General features: G+C 38.5%; 1 protein-coding gene across 1 annotated transcript in view; it reads left to right on the top strand.

Annotated features, from left to right (window-relative positions):
* The first annotated feature begins 574 nt into the window (after positions 1 to 574).
* The window catches only part of LOC140245546 (ubiquitin-conjugating enzyme E2 E1-like), a 76,156-nt gene continuing 60,435 nt past the window's right edge, over positions 575 to 16,295 (top strand). Inside the window, exons 1-3 of the mRNA XM_072325111.1 lie at positions 575 to 700; positions 1,209 to 1,457; positions 2,136 to 2,186. Of these exons, the coding sequence (XP_072181212.1) occupies positions 1,237 to 1,457; positions 2,136 to 2,186 (272 nt within the window). The 5' untranslated portion in view covers positions 575 to 700; positions 1,209 to 1,236. The remainder of the gene's footprint in view (positions 701 to 1,208; positions 1,458 to 2,135; positions 2,187 to 16,295) is intronic.

Below are 16,295 nucleotides of genomic sequence, written 5' to 3' on the forward strand. Positions count from 1 at the left end.
TATATCTTTATAACGTATTTGCAATATTTAGAGAAGTAGTGTTATGATATTCATATTGACAGGTTTTTATTGGGGATCATCAAACATTATTCGAAAAGGGATATCTAAAGTGGCAATCTTGCATTGCCTAATGGGGCCTAGTAGGCCCTACATGTGTACTGGCACTTTATTCGTCGTTGTTCTACATCAAATATCGAAAAAGAGGGATCTTTATTCTGTAAGCATGAAAATAGGTTTCGAGAAAAAGAGCCGTCGTATCGTGTTCCGTAGAAAGACGATCCGCTTCTCACGTTGCTGCTAAGACACGTCTACCAAGATGCGTAGAAAATGTTGCTGGCGACAATTATTAGTTCACAAAAATTATATAATGACCGTTTGAACAGAGGGAATGTAAATTTGTGCTTTAATGATTGTCATTGCGATATCAAGATAGATACGAGAAAGTGACGATTTTCACACGACATTAGTAAACCATTACGCGGAGGGGTGTGCTCGGAGGAAATAATGGCTCAGTGTTCGCCGGATGTGCGCTGTGTGTGTATGCGACACGCATTTATACACAGCAGCAGTGGCAGCGACCAACTGGCATATCGCTCTGCGTGTGGGGATCCCCTCTCAGCTCTGAATTTTCTGCTCTGAATAGGTTTATCAATTTCGGAATATTTCTGGAATATTTCACCAGCAATTAGTCTACGATCAGGTACTTGACTTCTATATATTATTTACACCATGCATGAGCCTCATTGGATTGAGTATTGGCAGATTTATCAAGAATCGACCCAAATCTTTGTTCGTTTCGTCACGACATTTGTGTCGTGTGTGTGTGTGTGTGTGTGTGTGTGTGTGTGAGCGGCTCAACGAATCGCTTTTTGTGTGCGCTGGGGAGGATATGACCAGACGGGGTTTTTTCAACTCGATTTCATTGTGTTCAAATAAAAATTTTCATGAAACGACCCATGTTTGACTTCCCATTTGTTTTTAATTACCGCCTTTAGAGATTTAGATGACTAGAATATTGAAGCTGAGTAAATAAATCCGTGTAGAATTTGCAGTTTGAACAACGTTTGTGATGTGTCCAATTCCATCGAGATGTAAAATTTGATGATCATATTCTTTTTTGTATTGCCCCGGGAACTGTAACTCGCGAGGCGCAGATTTTGTAATTTTCTATCTTTGTTTTCTAATGATATTATTTCTTCTGTTTACAGAATCGTTGGCTGATGTTAAAAGGCAAAAATGCCGAACAATAGCAGAGCTTCGGAGGGCCAATCTCAGGGATCCACACCCGCGACTTCTGCTGCTTCAAGCTCTGGAAGTAGCCGTCCGACCTCGGCTGGTGGAGGTGGTGGACGAAGAGGCGGAAATTCCTCCCAAGAACGAGGGAATAGAGAAGGAAAACCTTCCCATTCCATGGGAAAATGGGGATCTAAGAGTCCTCTTAGCTCCAGCGCCAAAAGGTATGCCGATATTCCAACCCGTTTCCTTTTCAATTGTGACTCTAAATCGGACTCTAAATCTAGAGGGGTATTTACAATCGGCATGCCGTGAACAATCGGGCGGATTTCAGTGTGTGTACCGTGCCGTAGCGCCATGCGATCAATGGCATTAATCAGAAAACGGCCATTGACATGATGTGTATGTAAAGTCCACTTCAGCGCTCCACTTACCAGCAAGCTACCTAATTTGCATATAAGCTAAAAACTGTTATTTCGCCTAAAGTAGCGAAATAATCACAAATGTTTTGATACATTTGGGTTCCTTTCAGCGATCCATAGTGCACAGTACCATTTGTTTGGAGATTCCCTCCTCCGCTAAGCAGAAATAAGTATTTTTTAGTTCATGAGTTTATAACATTCGATTCAGACTGCATTATGCATTGTCCTAAGCTAGCTGCAGTAGCTGGTTTCAGCCAGCAATGTAATTGAATGGGAAGCCAGACTGGAACTCACTCTTCTTTGGTATCATGCACTGTCTTAAAGCTTTTAGTTTTTTTCCACAGAGAAACATGATTTGCCACATGTAGACTTGATATCCCCAAACAAGGCAAAATACTTTAGTTTCTTTCCATTGTACCTTGCTCTACTCAAATGAGTACTTGGATCTGATTGTGCATTTCACATGTTTTCATTGGACAGAATCCAAAAGGAATTGGCTGAAATCACACTAGATCCACCACCGAATTGCAGGTAAATACTTGTAGCACTGTTTCCATTCATTTACTTTCCCGTAAAATTATGATCGCCTGAACTCTCTCAACGGAGTTGACTTTATCTTATATGTACCGTTATGTATTTGGGCATGTTTGACACAGAGTGCACAAATGCTATACACTTTGACTGTGTTTTTGTTTGTTTGTTTGTGTGGAAGCACAACTTCCAGGAATTATATACATTGTGACAGCGTGTTCTTTCATTTCAAATTATTTACCCCAGCAGTGCAACAAATCCCTCTTGTTTCACGATTATATCATTATGCCTGTTTTGAAGAATCGCAAAAATCGGTAACTGAGATATTTCTTGCATTTGAAAGCAGATTGTTGTAATCACAATTCTAGAATCTCGTTAGCAATTCAATGTATGTCAGTGTTTTCAAATCTTGATTTGCTCAATTCATGGTGAGTACTTCCTGTCTAAAAGGCTTAAAAGTGCAAAACAGGATTGAGGAGGCGGTGCTTACAATTGTAGCTCTACACTATAATGTACACATTTTCGCTGCCTGTGCTGCACTACACTAACTAGCTAGCATGTGCTTTGTGAGTTTGATTGACAAATCAGGAAGCTTGTACATTTTATCTAAAACTCAAATCAAGATTATATTTACAATTGCAAGATTATATTTACAATTGCGATGCATAAACATGATTACAACTTAGTACTAAGATATATGTTTCTATTGTCTGAAAGGGCTACATTTGTAGGACCTACTGTATATTTTTCACATTTAAAAGCTTCTGAAAGATGAAATGATATACATGTACTTGGTCACAATTCATATTATAAAGATGTTTACAAGAGATTTTTTTTTTTTTAATATCTGAAAGGGCTGTTAGACAACCTACAGAGTAATCCATACTACCATGTCTAGATGTGTCCTAACATGCATTCCTCAATCTTTTGTGTTTGTTTGTTTGTTTTTTTTCTTGTGAGCCTTATCAGATTAGGGCGTAATACATCTTTAAAAAAAAGTTTTCTGTTTATTGGCATTTTTTAACTTGCTTTCTTTTCTATTTGTTTAATCTGTACCAACCACCTCTTCCTGAAGAAATAGGAAAGATGTTTTATGTATTGTTGTTGCCATTAAATTTGTAAAGAACTACATTTCACCGCTGTACACCAGACCAGAATGTGTCGGCAGGACACAGTACATGTGTAGTTGTTTGAGAAAGTAGACTTAATCCCAAAGTAGTAGGCCTCCACCTGTACAATGTATTAAAGTATGAAGGCTCTAGGGGACACTCATACACTGTATGATACATGTACAAATTTTGTATTGGCTTCATCTAATGATAGTGAGAAACTGCCTCCACCTCCCCCCCCCCCCCCCAAAAAAAAGGAGGTTTGAATAATAGTTCATGAAACAGAGCCACCTTCCACTTCAAGTTTCAACTGTACAGCTGTATCACCAAAGGGTTACCTGTAAAAGCTGTTATTTTCCTGTACATATGTATTTTTGTGAAGGAGGACATCACAGACATTTTTTCGACTTGACACCAAGGCTATCGTACAAGTGCTCTAATGGCAATGCCTGTCTGTTTATTCCACCACCGTATGCAATCAAGATCAGGTGATGATAGTTTTGCATGTGGTATAAAATTTTCAACCCAACAGCGATTGTAAAATTTGCGAAAATTAAACCCTTGTGGAAATTACAAATTTTACAGTACATTTTGATAGCAGGGTATGAGTTATTAGCATCAAATGAAAAATAATCACAACATTTAGTGTGTAAAAAGTGTGTAGAGACTTGAAAGCAGCAAAAACTGTATTTGCATTGTGCAGATGATCAGTTCAAAGATGCATACATGTGTACCAGAAAACAAACATGTTGTCACTTTGTTTAATGAGTGAGTCAACTGTTCCATTCGTTGTTATAGTTTCAGTGACTGTGTAGGAAAACTGATGCAGTGTACTTGCTCTGTAAATGACATTCTAATACAACTATAGTATTTATGCAAACATTTTTTTTTATTTTTATTTTATTACACCCATACAAGAAGGCACACCCCAGAAGGGATGTATTGTTTGTAAACTCTGTGCATGCATGAGGAATATTAGAGCTGAAAGACTTGTCCACAGTATGGTAGCTACGATCAGTGTGCGTAAAATATGCAAACAGATTGTGCTCACAAGAGGGTATTATCACATGTAGGCCCTGCATATTGTATGCCAAGTTTGTAATCTCTACTTGTGTGATCTTATTAGGGCATACTCTCATAGAGTGTATCTCAAATGTGACTGAATGACAAGTCATGATGGTGTAGTCAGCATCTGTACAGATTGTACAATTTACTGTAAAGGCGGATATTTTTTTGTGAGTAATTTCTCGCGCTCAGCGGCATATCTAAAGACGAGTTTCGCATGTTTTAATTACGTGGAATCAAGACATTTGAGTACTGGAACATATAGCAAGCAAAAATATTTGTGTGCTTTTATTTTCATGCAGGCATCTGGTTGAACGAAATGGGTGAAAATTTCGAACTGCAAAAATTTCCACTTTTACTGTACTGTAGTTTGTACAACATACATGTACAGTAGTATACAAAAAACTGTATGTAAAGTACATCTACAAGTGTACAAGCGTATGTGTACGTGTACATGTGTGAATTGAATGACACATTTGAAGGGAAAGAGCAGAAGATGATACAAAGGCATTAAAAAAAAAATCTTCATTTTATCAGCCTTCATTGCAAGCAATTGCCAAATAAGAGCTACAGTAGACATGCACATGTACTACACTGTACTGATCAGACATGGTATACTAGTACTGTACATGTAAATGAAAGTACTGTGCACTATCAAACCTGAACCTGCGGATGTACAGTTTTACTTGAAAGTCCTGATTATGAAAAGCTGTACCTTTTTCTGGAACAATGGTTTCAGGTTTATTCTGATACTTAATGAAAGCAAAATCACATTTTCAATAGTCTGTTGGTGTCACTAAAAGAAGAGGATTTCTCTGTATTAAAGAGTCATAATGCACACACATGTCGTGATCAGCTTTGCTTCTGCATGTTTGCTATCTGTGTTAGTTGACACATTAAAGATTTATTGACACTTAATCTCTGTATAAATTGTGCTCGTATTTGAATGCCTTGCCAATTTTGCTCACAGATCTTTTACTGTGGTTTTATTGATGCCCTCACCAAAAAAAGATTGTTTCTTTGAGATACTATTTGATGACATGACATTTGCTCCTTCAACAATTGGTCCAATCTTACTTTCTCCAAGGACTTTAAGGTGAGGGTTAGGGTTGTGATAGGGTTACGGTATACATTGTACATGTTGTACATTGTAGTTTGATGTGAGGATTAGAATTAAGGGTTAGGGTTATGTTTGTGGGTAGAATTGATGTTTGACTCAGCATGCACATATGTCATTGCAGCAATTGTCACAGGGGCAAATGTCATGGAACCAGATATATGTACACACATCATGTACCAGGTAATTTACATATATTACATTGTAACATTTGATTACATAATTTAAATCAGTTGGGAAGGAAGATATTTGGCTGAATATTGCACTACAGTACTTCAGGAATGAATTATTTCATAAATATTTCAGTTATTCTGAAGACGCCTAAGGAGTTCAAAATTACACTGTGTGTAGCATTTATGATTTTGTATAATTGCTCCTCATTGCAACTGAGATTAATTTGTACATGTAAATGATGGAATACAAATGAACAAACAGGCAGGAAACTATATTTGTAGATACTTGAAACGAAAATGGTCACTCAGTACATGTCTTTATGATGATTCATTCTTTTGAGCATGGTTGCCGGAAAAGAAAAAGGATTTTTCTTTCATGTCTTTAAATAATAGTATACAATGATGTAATGTAGTGTAACAATCTCAACTTTCTTGCATATGTCATTAATCATGCTGGAGCGCAATGGTGATAACTGATGGAGAGTGGGTGCTAACAATCAGGAAATAGTAAATTAAAAATTAAATACAAACTGTTCAGCTAAGATCTTGTACACTGTACAGTGTATACCATGATTTTCTTTGGGGCAACTCTTAGCCATGCTTATTTTATTTTCATATGAAGCAATTGCAGTGCTTTTGAAATTTGTATGTCTCACGGCAAGTGAGCGTAAAATTTATGTTTAGTGGATCATCATTTTTGTCGCTGTTCGTACAAGTTTAGTGAATCCTGAACAAGTACATTGTAGAGTGAAAAGGTACAGGTGTAGATGTTTGGTTTGGTGGCCCTGCATGCATGCTAGCTAGTCTATGCTGAGATGAAGGTTGCCAGAGCTGCTACATGTAGTCTCCATGGCTAAACTCATAACTATGTGATAAGGCATTATATTTGGTCAAAAAGATTTTTGTTTTGTTCTGTTTTGTTCTGTTTTTGTCTCAGCCAAATTTCAATACCAATCTACAAGCAGTTGCATACAAATGTACATTTTCATTAAAATAGTGGCTCAACACTTATTTCTGGTGGGACACTGCTAATGTCGTGCCCCGTACTGTTTACATTCACACATTCACAACTTGAAAATGGCATTCAGTCAATATTTCTTTGACTTTTTGCAGTCACAATAAGTACAGTAGAAACTTGCAGACCTATCTATTGCCATCCCCCTTGATTGGACTTACAATGTGAAATAGGACATCTTTAATTCTAAACCACAATGCTGTAATTATAAGTACAGCTGCATTTTGTGGTATAGAATGTTGGAAATTTTTGTAGTTACAGTGTACATGTAGATCTCATGGATGTATTTAGCCAAGATCATCTAGCATTCTATAAGCTTGATGTGTACATTTGGATATAATACAAGTACACTGTTCTCATTCCTTGCTTGACTTTCAATATCACCACACGGTCATTGGAGCACTCCAGGGCAGTCAGTTGAGAATAGACTACATTTAATATTTATTCAGATCCAGTGCTTATTTCCACAAGATTATGTTCCAAGAGAGAATGTTCACGAAGCTTATCTGTGGCTCATCTCGTCTGACCAAGCAATACGTAATGTTATCAATATACATCAGTCATCACAGCTGCCATAGACAAATGAACTGGGATAACATTCAGCAGGTGAATCTGTCCACTCTGCATGTTGAGTACACAGTGTGTGTAGTAGATCTATGCTGACGGGTGGGCAGGATGGAATGTCTATTTACATTCATTGCTATACATGTATAGTGTTTTCTGTGCATAGTTTGAATGGATAGGAGGTGAGTTGGTAGACACCCCATTTTTCCAAGTTGTAGTACCAATTCCCAAGAACTGAATAGTTTATGGACCTGCAACACATGGGCATTAATCACTCATTAATTGATGCTTGCACCTGTTTCTGTCAAAAGCATCACGATAACATTTTAAGCATGCTATCCTGCTTTGCACCACAGCCAACAGCTGGCCTGGATAAAAACAAAAAACAAGACAGTGCTTTGAGAAATCTGAATACTACATGTGCAGAAGATATTCTGTTAAATGGAGAAAAATCATGAAATGTACAGTGTATGTACAGTTGTAATGTACACTGTACATGTACAGTTTGTTTGTGTGTGCCCTCTATTTTCTGACCAACGTACACAGGCATGCTAAAAGTGTTCAACGAAAAAGCGTAACAGCACGGCGTGTCATCCTGTGGCATTACTGAAAGAGCATAACTGTATGCTCACAGACATCACTACGCATACATGTACTTAGCAGAGCGCAATTTGTCTGTTACAAGCGCGTATTACAGTGCAAGGCGCGCTCTCAAATGTCTGATACATGTATATGTGTATTTGTAAACAACTTCTAGTTTGTGCAATCCATGTTTGATACGAACATCTTTGGATATCTTGGCTTTTGAGCCAGTTCTTCAATTACATGTAGCTGACTGATATTTGGACACCATATTCGACCCATTTTATAAAACAAATAATGCTCAAGTTGAAGTTTGTGACATTCTTGGTGATGCAGCTCACTCTTGGGTAGTCACAATGTCATGCAACATGTACTTTGCTGCGCCTCTTGCTTGTTTTACCATTATATCCTTGAGTGCGCTACATCTCCACTAACACTCTCACCTGTGCATTATTTGCATAATATTATTGGATACAGGTGTTGATTAACCTCGTCCCTGTGAATTGAATGACGTAGCCCACACACTTGAAGAACAGCAATGCAGTTTTCAATTGAAGTAAAGCCTTTCTGTTTGTTTTAGCTGTATATGCTACTGGTGTTCTGTAACTGTTACAGACTCATTGTGAGTATGCTCGTGCTGGGTCCAAGGAGGATGCCTTCTGCTGTTTTAAGGGGACGGCTAGTAACTGATCAGTGGGAATCAGTGGGAATGCTTGGGGATGATTGTTCCAATCCTTGTGGGATTCATTTAAGAGTACATTATATATCTATTGTTGTGTGAAAATTATTTGCTTCAGGCCGTTAACGATCGCCCCGTCGTTGTACAGGCATGCTAACCTGGAAACATTAAACTGCACATTACTTGAATATGAGACCATTCTGAAGCAAATAATTTTCACACAACAATACATAGTTCTAATGTACTCTTATATGAATCCCACAAGGATTGGAACAATCATCCTCCAGTATTCCCACTGATTCCCACTGATCAGTTTACTAGCCATCCCATTTAACTGAGTAGACTTTGGTTGTGAGACAAGTAACTTTAGATGTAACAGTGTATATGAATGGTCTATTTGACAGGCACCACAGACGTTGATGATACAAATAGAATGCTAGTTGCTGCTGAAAATCCCCATACCATTTCTGAGGTGGTGAGTCAAAATAGCATTCTGACTCACAGGTATCAAGTCTGTTTACTTTGTTGCCTTCTTTCTCATTGTGATACATGTGCTAGATTGTGTGCTTTTATTATGCCATGCTATTATCTTTCGAGGAGAATCATGATTTTTTTGTCTCCAGTGACTCAGAGAGCCTACAGTATTCTGAACAGCAGACTGGTTAATAGGTCATACACAAACATTGTCGGGTTACTTGTTGGCATACTGTAAAACCAGAAATATTCACAGCATGAAATTTCCGCAAATTGGACCCAACGGCCTTTTTCGTGTCATGTAATTTTCACTGATTCCGACGGCCTTATCAGGGCATGAAATATTCGCGAATTGCCACTGGCACTCAATGCATAAACAGTACATTTGTACAATATAAACATGTAAACAAGAACTTTCTCATGCATTTTGATTTTTGCGAAGTTTGGTTTTCGTGTTCGCTAAATAAAAATGCTTGCAAAAATTTCTGGTTTTACAGTATATATGTCGTGTATCTTTTTGAACAAGTAAAAATCCATGCAATAAGGCGTTGCAATTGTTACAATGTATTTTTGACACTCCAGTGATGTTGAATTTATAATCAGCAGCGGGTTTTGTGTGACTGTAGCATGAATGTCATGCACTGATGGGCCTACTTTTGTATGTCTCATGCACAATTTAGATAAAGAGCACCAAGTAGTTTCTAACCGTGTCATCTGCTGTCCGAGAGCTTAATGTCAAAATGAGGAGGAAATGACATGTCTGCAGGATATTGCATGATGAGCTGATTTGGAAATTTACACAGGAATTGTCAGCTGGCCGTACAGTGAGTGCACAGAGGATGGTGAAAATGCCAGCCCTTCCGTGCATGCATTCAATTTGCTCAATTTGCTCCCCAGACTTACTGTATACACCCGTGTACTACTTTCACTTTGGGACCATTCACACTGCCATTGAAAAGCTGAAATTTTAGAAAACCCATGACATAACGACAAGGAAAATAATGATGGCAAAAATTTATGACAAGTCTCAAAAGCAGTAACACGGCAGCTTTCATTCCAACCGTGAATAGAATTTGCACACATCGCAATGTTCAACTGTCACTCTACATTGTACAGAAGTACAGTATAAATTTGCCATTAGAATGAGCCTTTTGCATCATATTCTCCTTGTCAGTCACACATTGATTTCTTGTGCTTTCAAGGCTTCACTATTTTGCCGTAGAGTGAGATTGTTTAGCTGATATCACATGAGCATCCAAGAGCCCCTGCCCTGATTTTCTCTGTTGTCAAGTGACCTACAATTGTAAATGTAATGCACCGTGTTTTCATATTGCCCTTTTGCCAACAAAGAAATCCCCCTGTACAGCAAGTGCATGGTTTTTGTCTTCATCTTAGTACACAAGTGTGCCATATTGTTTGCCCTCGATCATATTCCCAACCCTGTTGATGTTAGTCCAGTTGGCTTCCCTGTTGTAGTTGTAGGATGTGCAGCAATTGATAATCTCTACTCATCTGTGGAGATACATTGTACACAGGTACATTCATACTACATACATTGTACATTCATTGTACATGCCAATCATATTTTAGATAGAGTGGTCAGTGTGCAACTGTCACTGTCTTGGAGTCGTAAAAAGATTGTGAATGTCATACACTGATGGTAGTACATTTGTACAGCAAGATTAGTATCATTTTGGCTGAAGGATTTTTTTATTTTTTTTTTTGTCATAGGAATTGCAAGTAGACTACACTTGATTAGAATTTGATCTTCATGAACTGTGAAGCATCTGCCAAAGAGAAAACAGTTTGAGTAATTGGATTTGAACTTGTTTACTATTTAAGAGGCACTGTTGTGACATGCAGTGTATGCAGCTGTACTGTGTAATCCTGTTCAACTGTATGCAGTGGTATATCCAAATACAAATTCATATGATTTTTTTTTTTTTTTTTTTTTTTTGGGGGGGGGGGGGGTACACTGTATCCAGTACATTGTGTACGTCAGTATTGAAACATATCAGATCATGCATGGGTTTACACACACATTTGCGAGTACAATATTGTGGAGTGAAGGAAAATGAACCCGTATCATTATTATGTGAAAGCCATCTTACATCAGTATCTGTATGACATACATAGTATATTAATGACTAGCCTAAATGCTAGCTAGCGTTTATCAGAACTATCAAATCAACGCATGTTTTAGATCAGGTTCACGGTGCACCCACTTGTACACATGGTGGGCTGAATCACGAACGGTCAGTTCTGTTCTGTGTGTGTGTGTGTGTGTGTGCTCGGGCAATCTCTTCACCACGTTTTTCCACCCTGCTCTCTGTCTGAAAAGTGAAGTGGGACCCCTTTTGTGCATGGGTTCTTGGCTTGCTGTCCCTCGCTCATGGAATGGCCATTGACGGAGGGTGCTTGTGGCTTGTTTCTGGGGAAGTATGGAGCAAATGCTTGTCCCTGTGTTTGCCATTACTTTTCACGATTGTTTGATCCACTGATCACATGATGCAATCAAAGCTCAGCAGAATTTGTGTGATACCTATAGTTGTCTTCTGAACTGCTCATGAACCCTTGCATGCTTTAATGCAGAAAATTACAATCTACATCTATATGTATGTGAGATTGTTGAATTAGCATTTAGAATGAATGTCTATTGATGTTAGTTTTGCAGGTGAAGGCGGACAATAATAATGATGGTAATGAGAAAATCTGCCTCTTTAAGCTGTGATATCAGTTACAGTACCATGTTCACATTTTCTCCTGCCTGTATTTTTACCCTGTAGGGCTTGCTGATAATACCAATACTTTATGTATCTATCAGGACTATCGCACTGAGGCAACATTCAAGGCCTAGATGCAGATCTCAGGTGTGCTTCATGTGTTTGTACACTTTTACAGAAAAGTTATTACAAAAATCAAAGAGTTTTCCCACTTGAATTGGCACTTGGGCAGGTGTCCTATGCTGTTAACTGGCAAAATATACTCATTCTTCTTACGACTCATACAAGCCAGTCTGTGAGTTTTTGTTACATACACCGTACTGTACCTTAGCTCGTTGAGGACGAGTCCCGAGTATACTCGGGCAGGTGTCTATGGGAAATGCATGTTGTAGCAAAATCAGCCCATCTTCAATGGGTGAAAAGTTGCATTAACCCTAGGCAAGCATGTATGTGAGTCTGTAGCACCCTGTTTCAGACCAGATTTATGAGTAGACCCAAACTGCAGTAACTGTGTAAATGTAAAAGAGCTTTTGTACAAGTGTGAATCATAAAATCCCTGTCCCTTCAGTGATGTGTGTGAAGGACCACTCTTTGTCTTGTGTGCTCCAAAGGTGGGCTTCATTACACACAACATTTGACATTGTAGGTGGCTGTAGGAATTGAACCAGACTGCTGATATCAAACAAGTGAGCTCCATTGACTACTCATTGCCAAACTAATCTAAGTGTACCTCCTTGATATTTGGCACATGCTCATCCATTTCTCAAATTGGCACTGGATGATATGTTTTGGTACTACACAGTCATCAGCAGTCACCAGAATATACTGCATGTTGTACCTGAGTCTTGGTCAGCTCCAACGTATGCATGCATCACGAAATGTGTGATACTATGGCTTAATCTTTTCTTGATTGAATATGGTTGGTTGTACTGAATACTTTTGAATTGATGCCCATACAGCAAAAAAGAAAAGAAAGGAAATGATTTGTTTACTGAACGAAATGTCATCCTGGTCTATATTTAGGGAGAGACTGCTGTATTTTTAGACCTCCATTATGTTTGTCAGACCTGAATAATGCATGCTTGAATTATCCAATAACAGCAATACCGCTACAGCCTACTGTATCATGATTACTAGTACGATGAATAGCTTTCCTCTACCTCACTGTTGTATCAATGTCTTTGTACAATATAGGCTTTTGTGTCTTCCCCTTCTGTTTTTGTTGAGGTAAAGCTGCTTTTGATTCTATCTGTAGATCTCACTATTGACATGGAGAATAGCGTATCAGGTATTACTGTGAGATTACGCTTCAGTGTAGAGCTAACTATATTAGGCATCAAGCTCACACATTGCCCATAGGGGCTTGATGTACATGTCGATCAAGATGTGAGGCAAGGAGAAGTTGTCAAGGTCTAATAGCATCCCCCATGAATATCGCTGCCAGAGGGCCCAACCTTTGCTACAAGTACGCTTAATTTATGTCAACAATGTCTTTCAATGACATCATCGTACATATCGTACCCTGTGTGTCACGTGTAACTCACCAGGACACTTGTTTGAATATCTCAGAGCTGTGAGTCCACATGTCATGCATTATTCAAGCTTCATGAATTTTTAATGGCAGCTATGGCTTCTGTGCTAACGGTGCTGTCAATACGTGGATGATAGCTGTGCCTGTCACATTATCCATGTTTCAAGCTATCGAGATGCAGTACAACGTGAAAACTAATTTGCCTGCAAACAAGTGTACGTTGTACATGTACATTGCATGCATGTCACATTTAACTCGTGCACTTCGTGTCACATACATGTGAAAGCATCTGCAAACTCAGTTGGGGTACACAAAATGATATTTTGGATTACGATGGGAAATGCTACCATCAGCATAGTCATGAAGAAACCAAAATTGTACATACCAAAGAGTTTCTATCTTCCAAATGTCTTCAATTAATTTACAATGTACAGTATGGTTTCTGGGCATGAAAACCGGCAGTTCATTCAAGTGGCTGCTGTATGACATGCATTTGTTGACAATTTGAAATTAATTCATGCACACATTTCACTCCCTCCCCCTCGAGAAATAGCAAAAAATTTTTGTCATGCATTAGGTTGTACCTTCACACACAACTACATAACATTTGTATGGGTGTATGACATATGGCCCAAGGCATTCCGACATCCAATGCTGGCAATTGATTTTCAAAGTATCAAACCTGTCACCTGAAGTATCCTGAGAGTTGTTAAATCATTTTGAGGCGATGGCATCCAGATTCACAGCTATCATTATCCAGTGTACGTATTGAACACCTAATCTGGGGATTTCCCATAAACTAATCATCTAAAGCTTCCAGTGATGTACAGGTACATTTCTGTTGTTTTAGTTAACAAAACTTCTGTTGTTGCAGGCCCATCAATCATATACAAGCTGTACCAGCAAATAATGTCATGAATTTTATATGATAGTATCGGCAAGGGTACCATTGATTCTGTTGTTACAAGAAGTTATTGCCTTTGAGTCAAATGAGACTCAAAGTTACAGTGTTCTACACAGTATGTATGTGCAGTGTGTCTACTTGTATGTCAACTTGTGCATGCCCATGGATGAGACTTTGATCAATTTGGAAATCGTGAGTGGTAGCTTCCTGAGATGTATGAAGCAGTAAGATTTCAATTCTGGAAAGGAGTGTCGTTATTTCAGACAGACTGTTGTGGATGTACAAGTACAATGCAAGTATTGCCTATTGATTCTTACTTAAAAGTTTTTGAATGAAATCTGGAGTTTCTGTAGTGGTTGTGTATGTGTTGATACTGTGTGTTTATATGAAATAACACTGACATACAACGTACAACATGTTAAAGGGATCGTATAGTTTTGGTTGAGACGTAATTTCAGGTTTCTAAAATTTTTTGGTGAGATAATGAGAAACTTCTTCTGAAATTTACTTTGTTTTTGGATGTTTCAGTCATTCCAAACCCGATTTTCATCAAATAAACTTTGAATTCCTCTTAAAATGGTATGCTCTGTACTGATCATAAGTGTTTTCTTGGTATCTCGCAAAAAGTTAAAAGCTCAATTCTCATCTCCACCAATACTGTACCATCCCTTTAACATGCAGCCTTAGAGGTGCAATGTACAATATTAAAGGGACATAGTCCCGGTAGTGTAGATGGCGCTGTTGATGATACTGCCGATCATCGTTAGCATTGATACGAAGATTACAGAAGTTGAGCTGTCATCAAGAGTAAAGTGCGTAGGTGTTGCTAAGTAATGTTGCCTTCGTTGTCTTCTCTGCACATCGCGCAGTCTGTGGTGATGCCAGGGTGCGTGCTTATGTGCTTGTTATTATGACATCACAAAAGAAGTTTGCTATAGCTGTCATCCCCCTCAGCCGAATAATAAGCCGAACTGTGATCCGACCACTGACTACACTGAATCGGACTTCTTCGGACTCGGGAAAGTGGGCCAAAGCGTAAGCGCCAAAGAGAAGTCAATAGCGTAGGTCTCGATAGGAAACTTGCGCCTTGCGCCCGCATACGCATTTGACTAAAACACTGGGACCATGCACCTTTAAAGCCTTCCTCACTCATACGGTCTCACACGGTCTACAGTTTCACAAAGTCCGGGGGTCTTATGTACATTGTACAACTTGTACAAGTTGATCCAGTTTTGTGTAATATCTTTGATTTGATTGACATGTGATTTTGAGTTATATCCAACAATTGTAATAAACTAATACCATCAAACATAAAGGTTAGAAGCAAAAAACAACTCCATGGATTTCACAGATACGGTGCATTGTTTCATCTTCTTGTTACTGACTCCATACTTCAGTCAAATCTAAGTCGGTAACCATGCGTGTGTAGAGATCACATGCTGATTTTGACTATGTACCAGCTGGTATTGAACTTCCTTTCTGAGCATCTGTATTGATGAACCTGGCTATAGAGTAAACACCACATGCAATGTACATTGCATCTGTAGTGATTGTGTCTTTTGTTTCCCTTTGGTGGCCTTCGTGAACATGTTTCACTGTGTATAATTTTTACTCAGAACTTCTTGGGAAATGTATTCTCTTAGTGGGTGGTAATACTATTCAGTCATTTGGCAAATTCTTGCGTTTTATTTATCTCCACTGCTATAAAGAAGATTTGAAAATTTTTCACCATCAATTATTTATTTGTCTGTTGGCAGCATTACTCCAAAATTTTGAACAGATTTTGATCAGAATAGAACCATTGTTGCAAAAGGAACAGGTGGTTGAAAGGTAGTTTGTGGTAGTTATTTGGATCTTAGATTTTGTTTTTAAAGGGTACATTGTACTATACCAAACCAAAAGTGTACCTGCATAGTTATATGACAAAAGTGATCCCAATGATTCTGTTTGGCAGTGGCAGAGGTTTGCTGCTTGTCGTTGTGTGTTGCTTCTAGATTTTTTTTTTTTTTTTTTTCCAGGGGATTTTTTTTTTTTCTGTGCCTGTAAAACCCTTTGGATCAACATTTGGGTTTTTTTTTTTTTTTTTTGGGGGGGGGGGGGGGGGGGGGCTTATCCCAAGCCTGAATTTGTTACTCACCCTCGTCCAGCATGCTATGGCAAATAGCATTTTTAT

Source organism: Diadema setosum, chromosome 22 (genome assembly GCF_964275005.1).
Source record: "Diadema setosum chromosome 22, eeDiaSeto1, whole genome shotgun sequence".
NCBI classification, from domain to species: domain Eukaryota; kingdom Metazoa; phylum Echinodermata; class Echinoidea; order Diadematoida; family Diadematidae; genus Diadema; species Diadema setosum.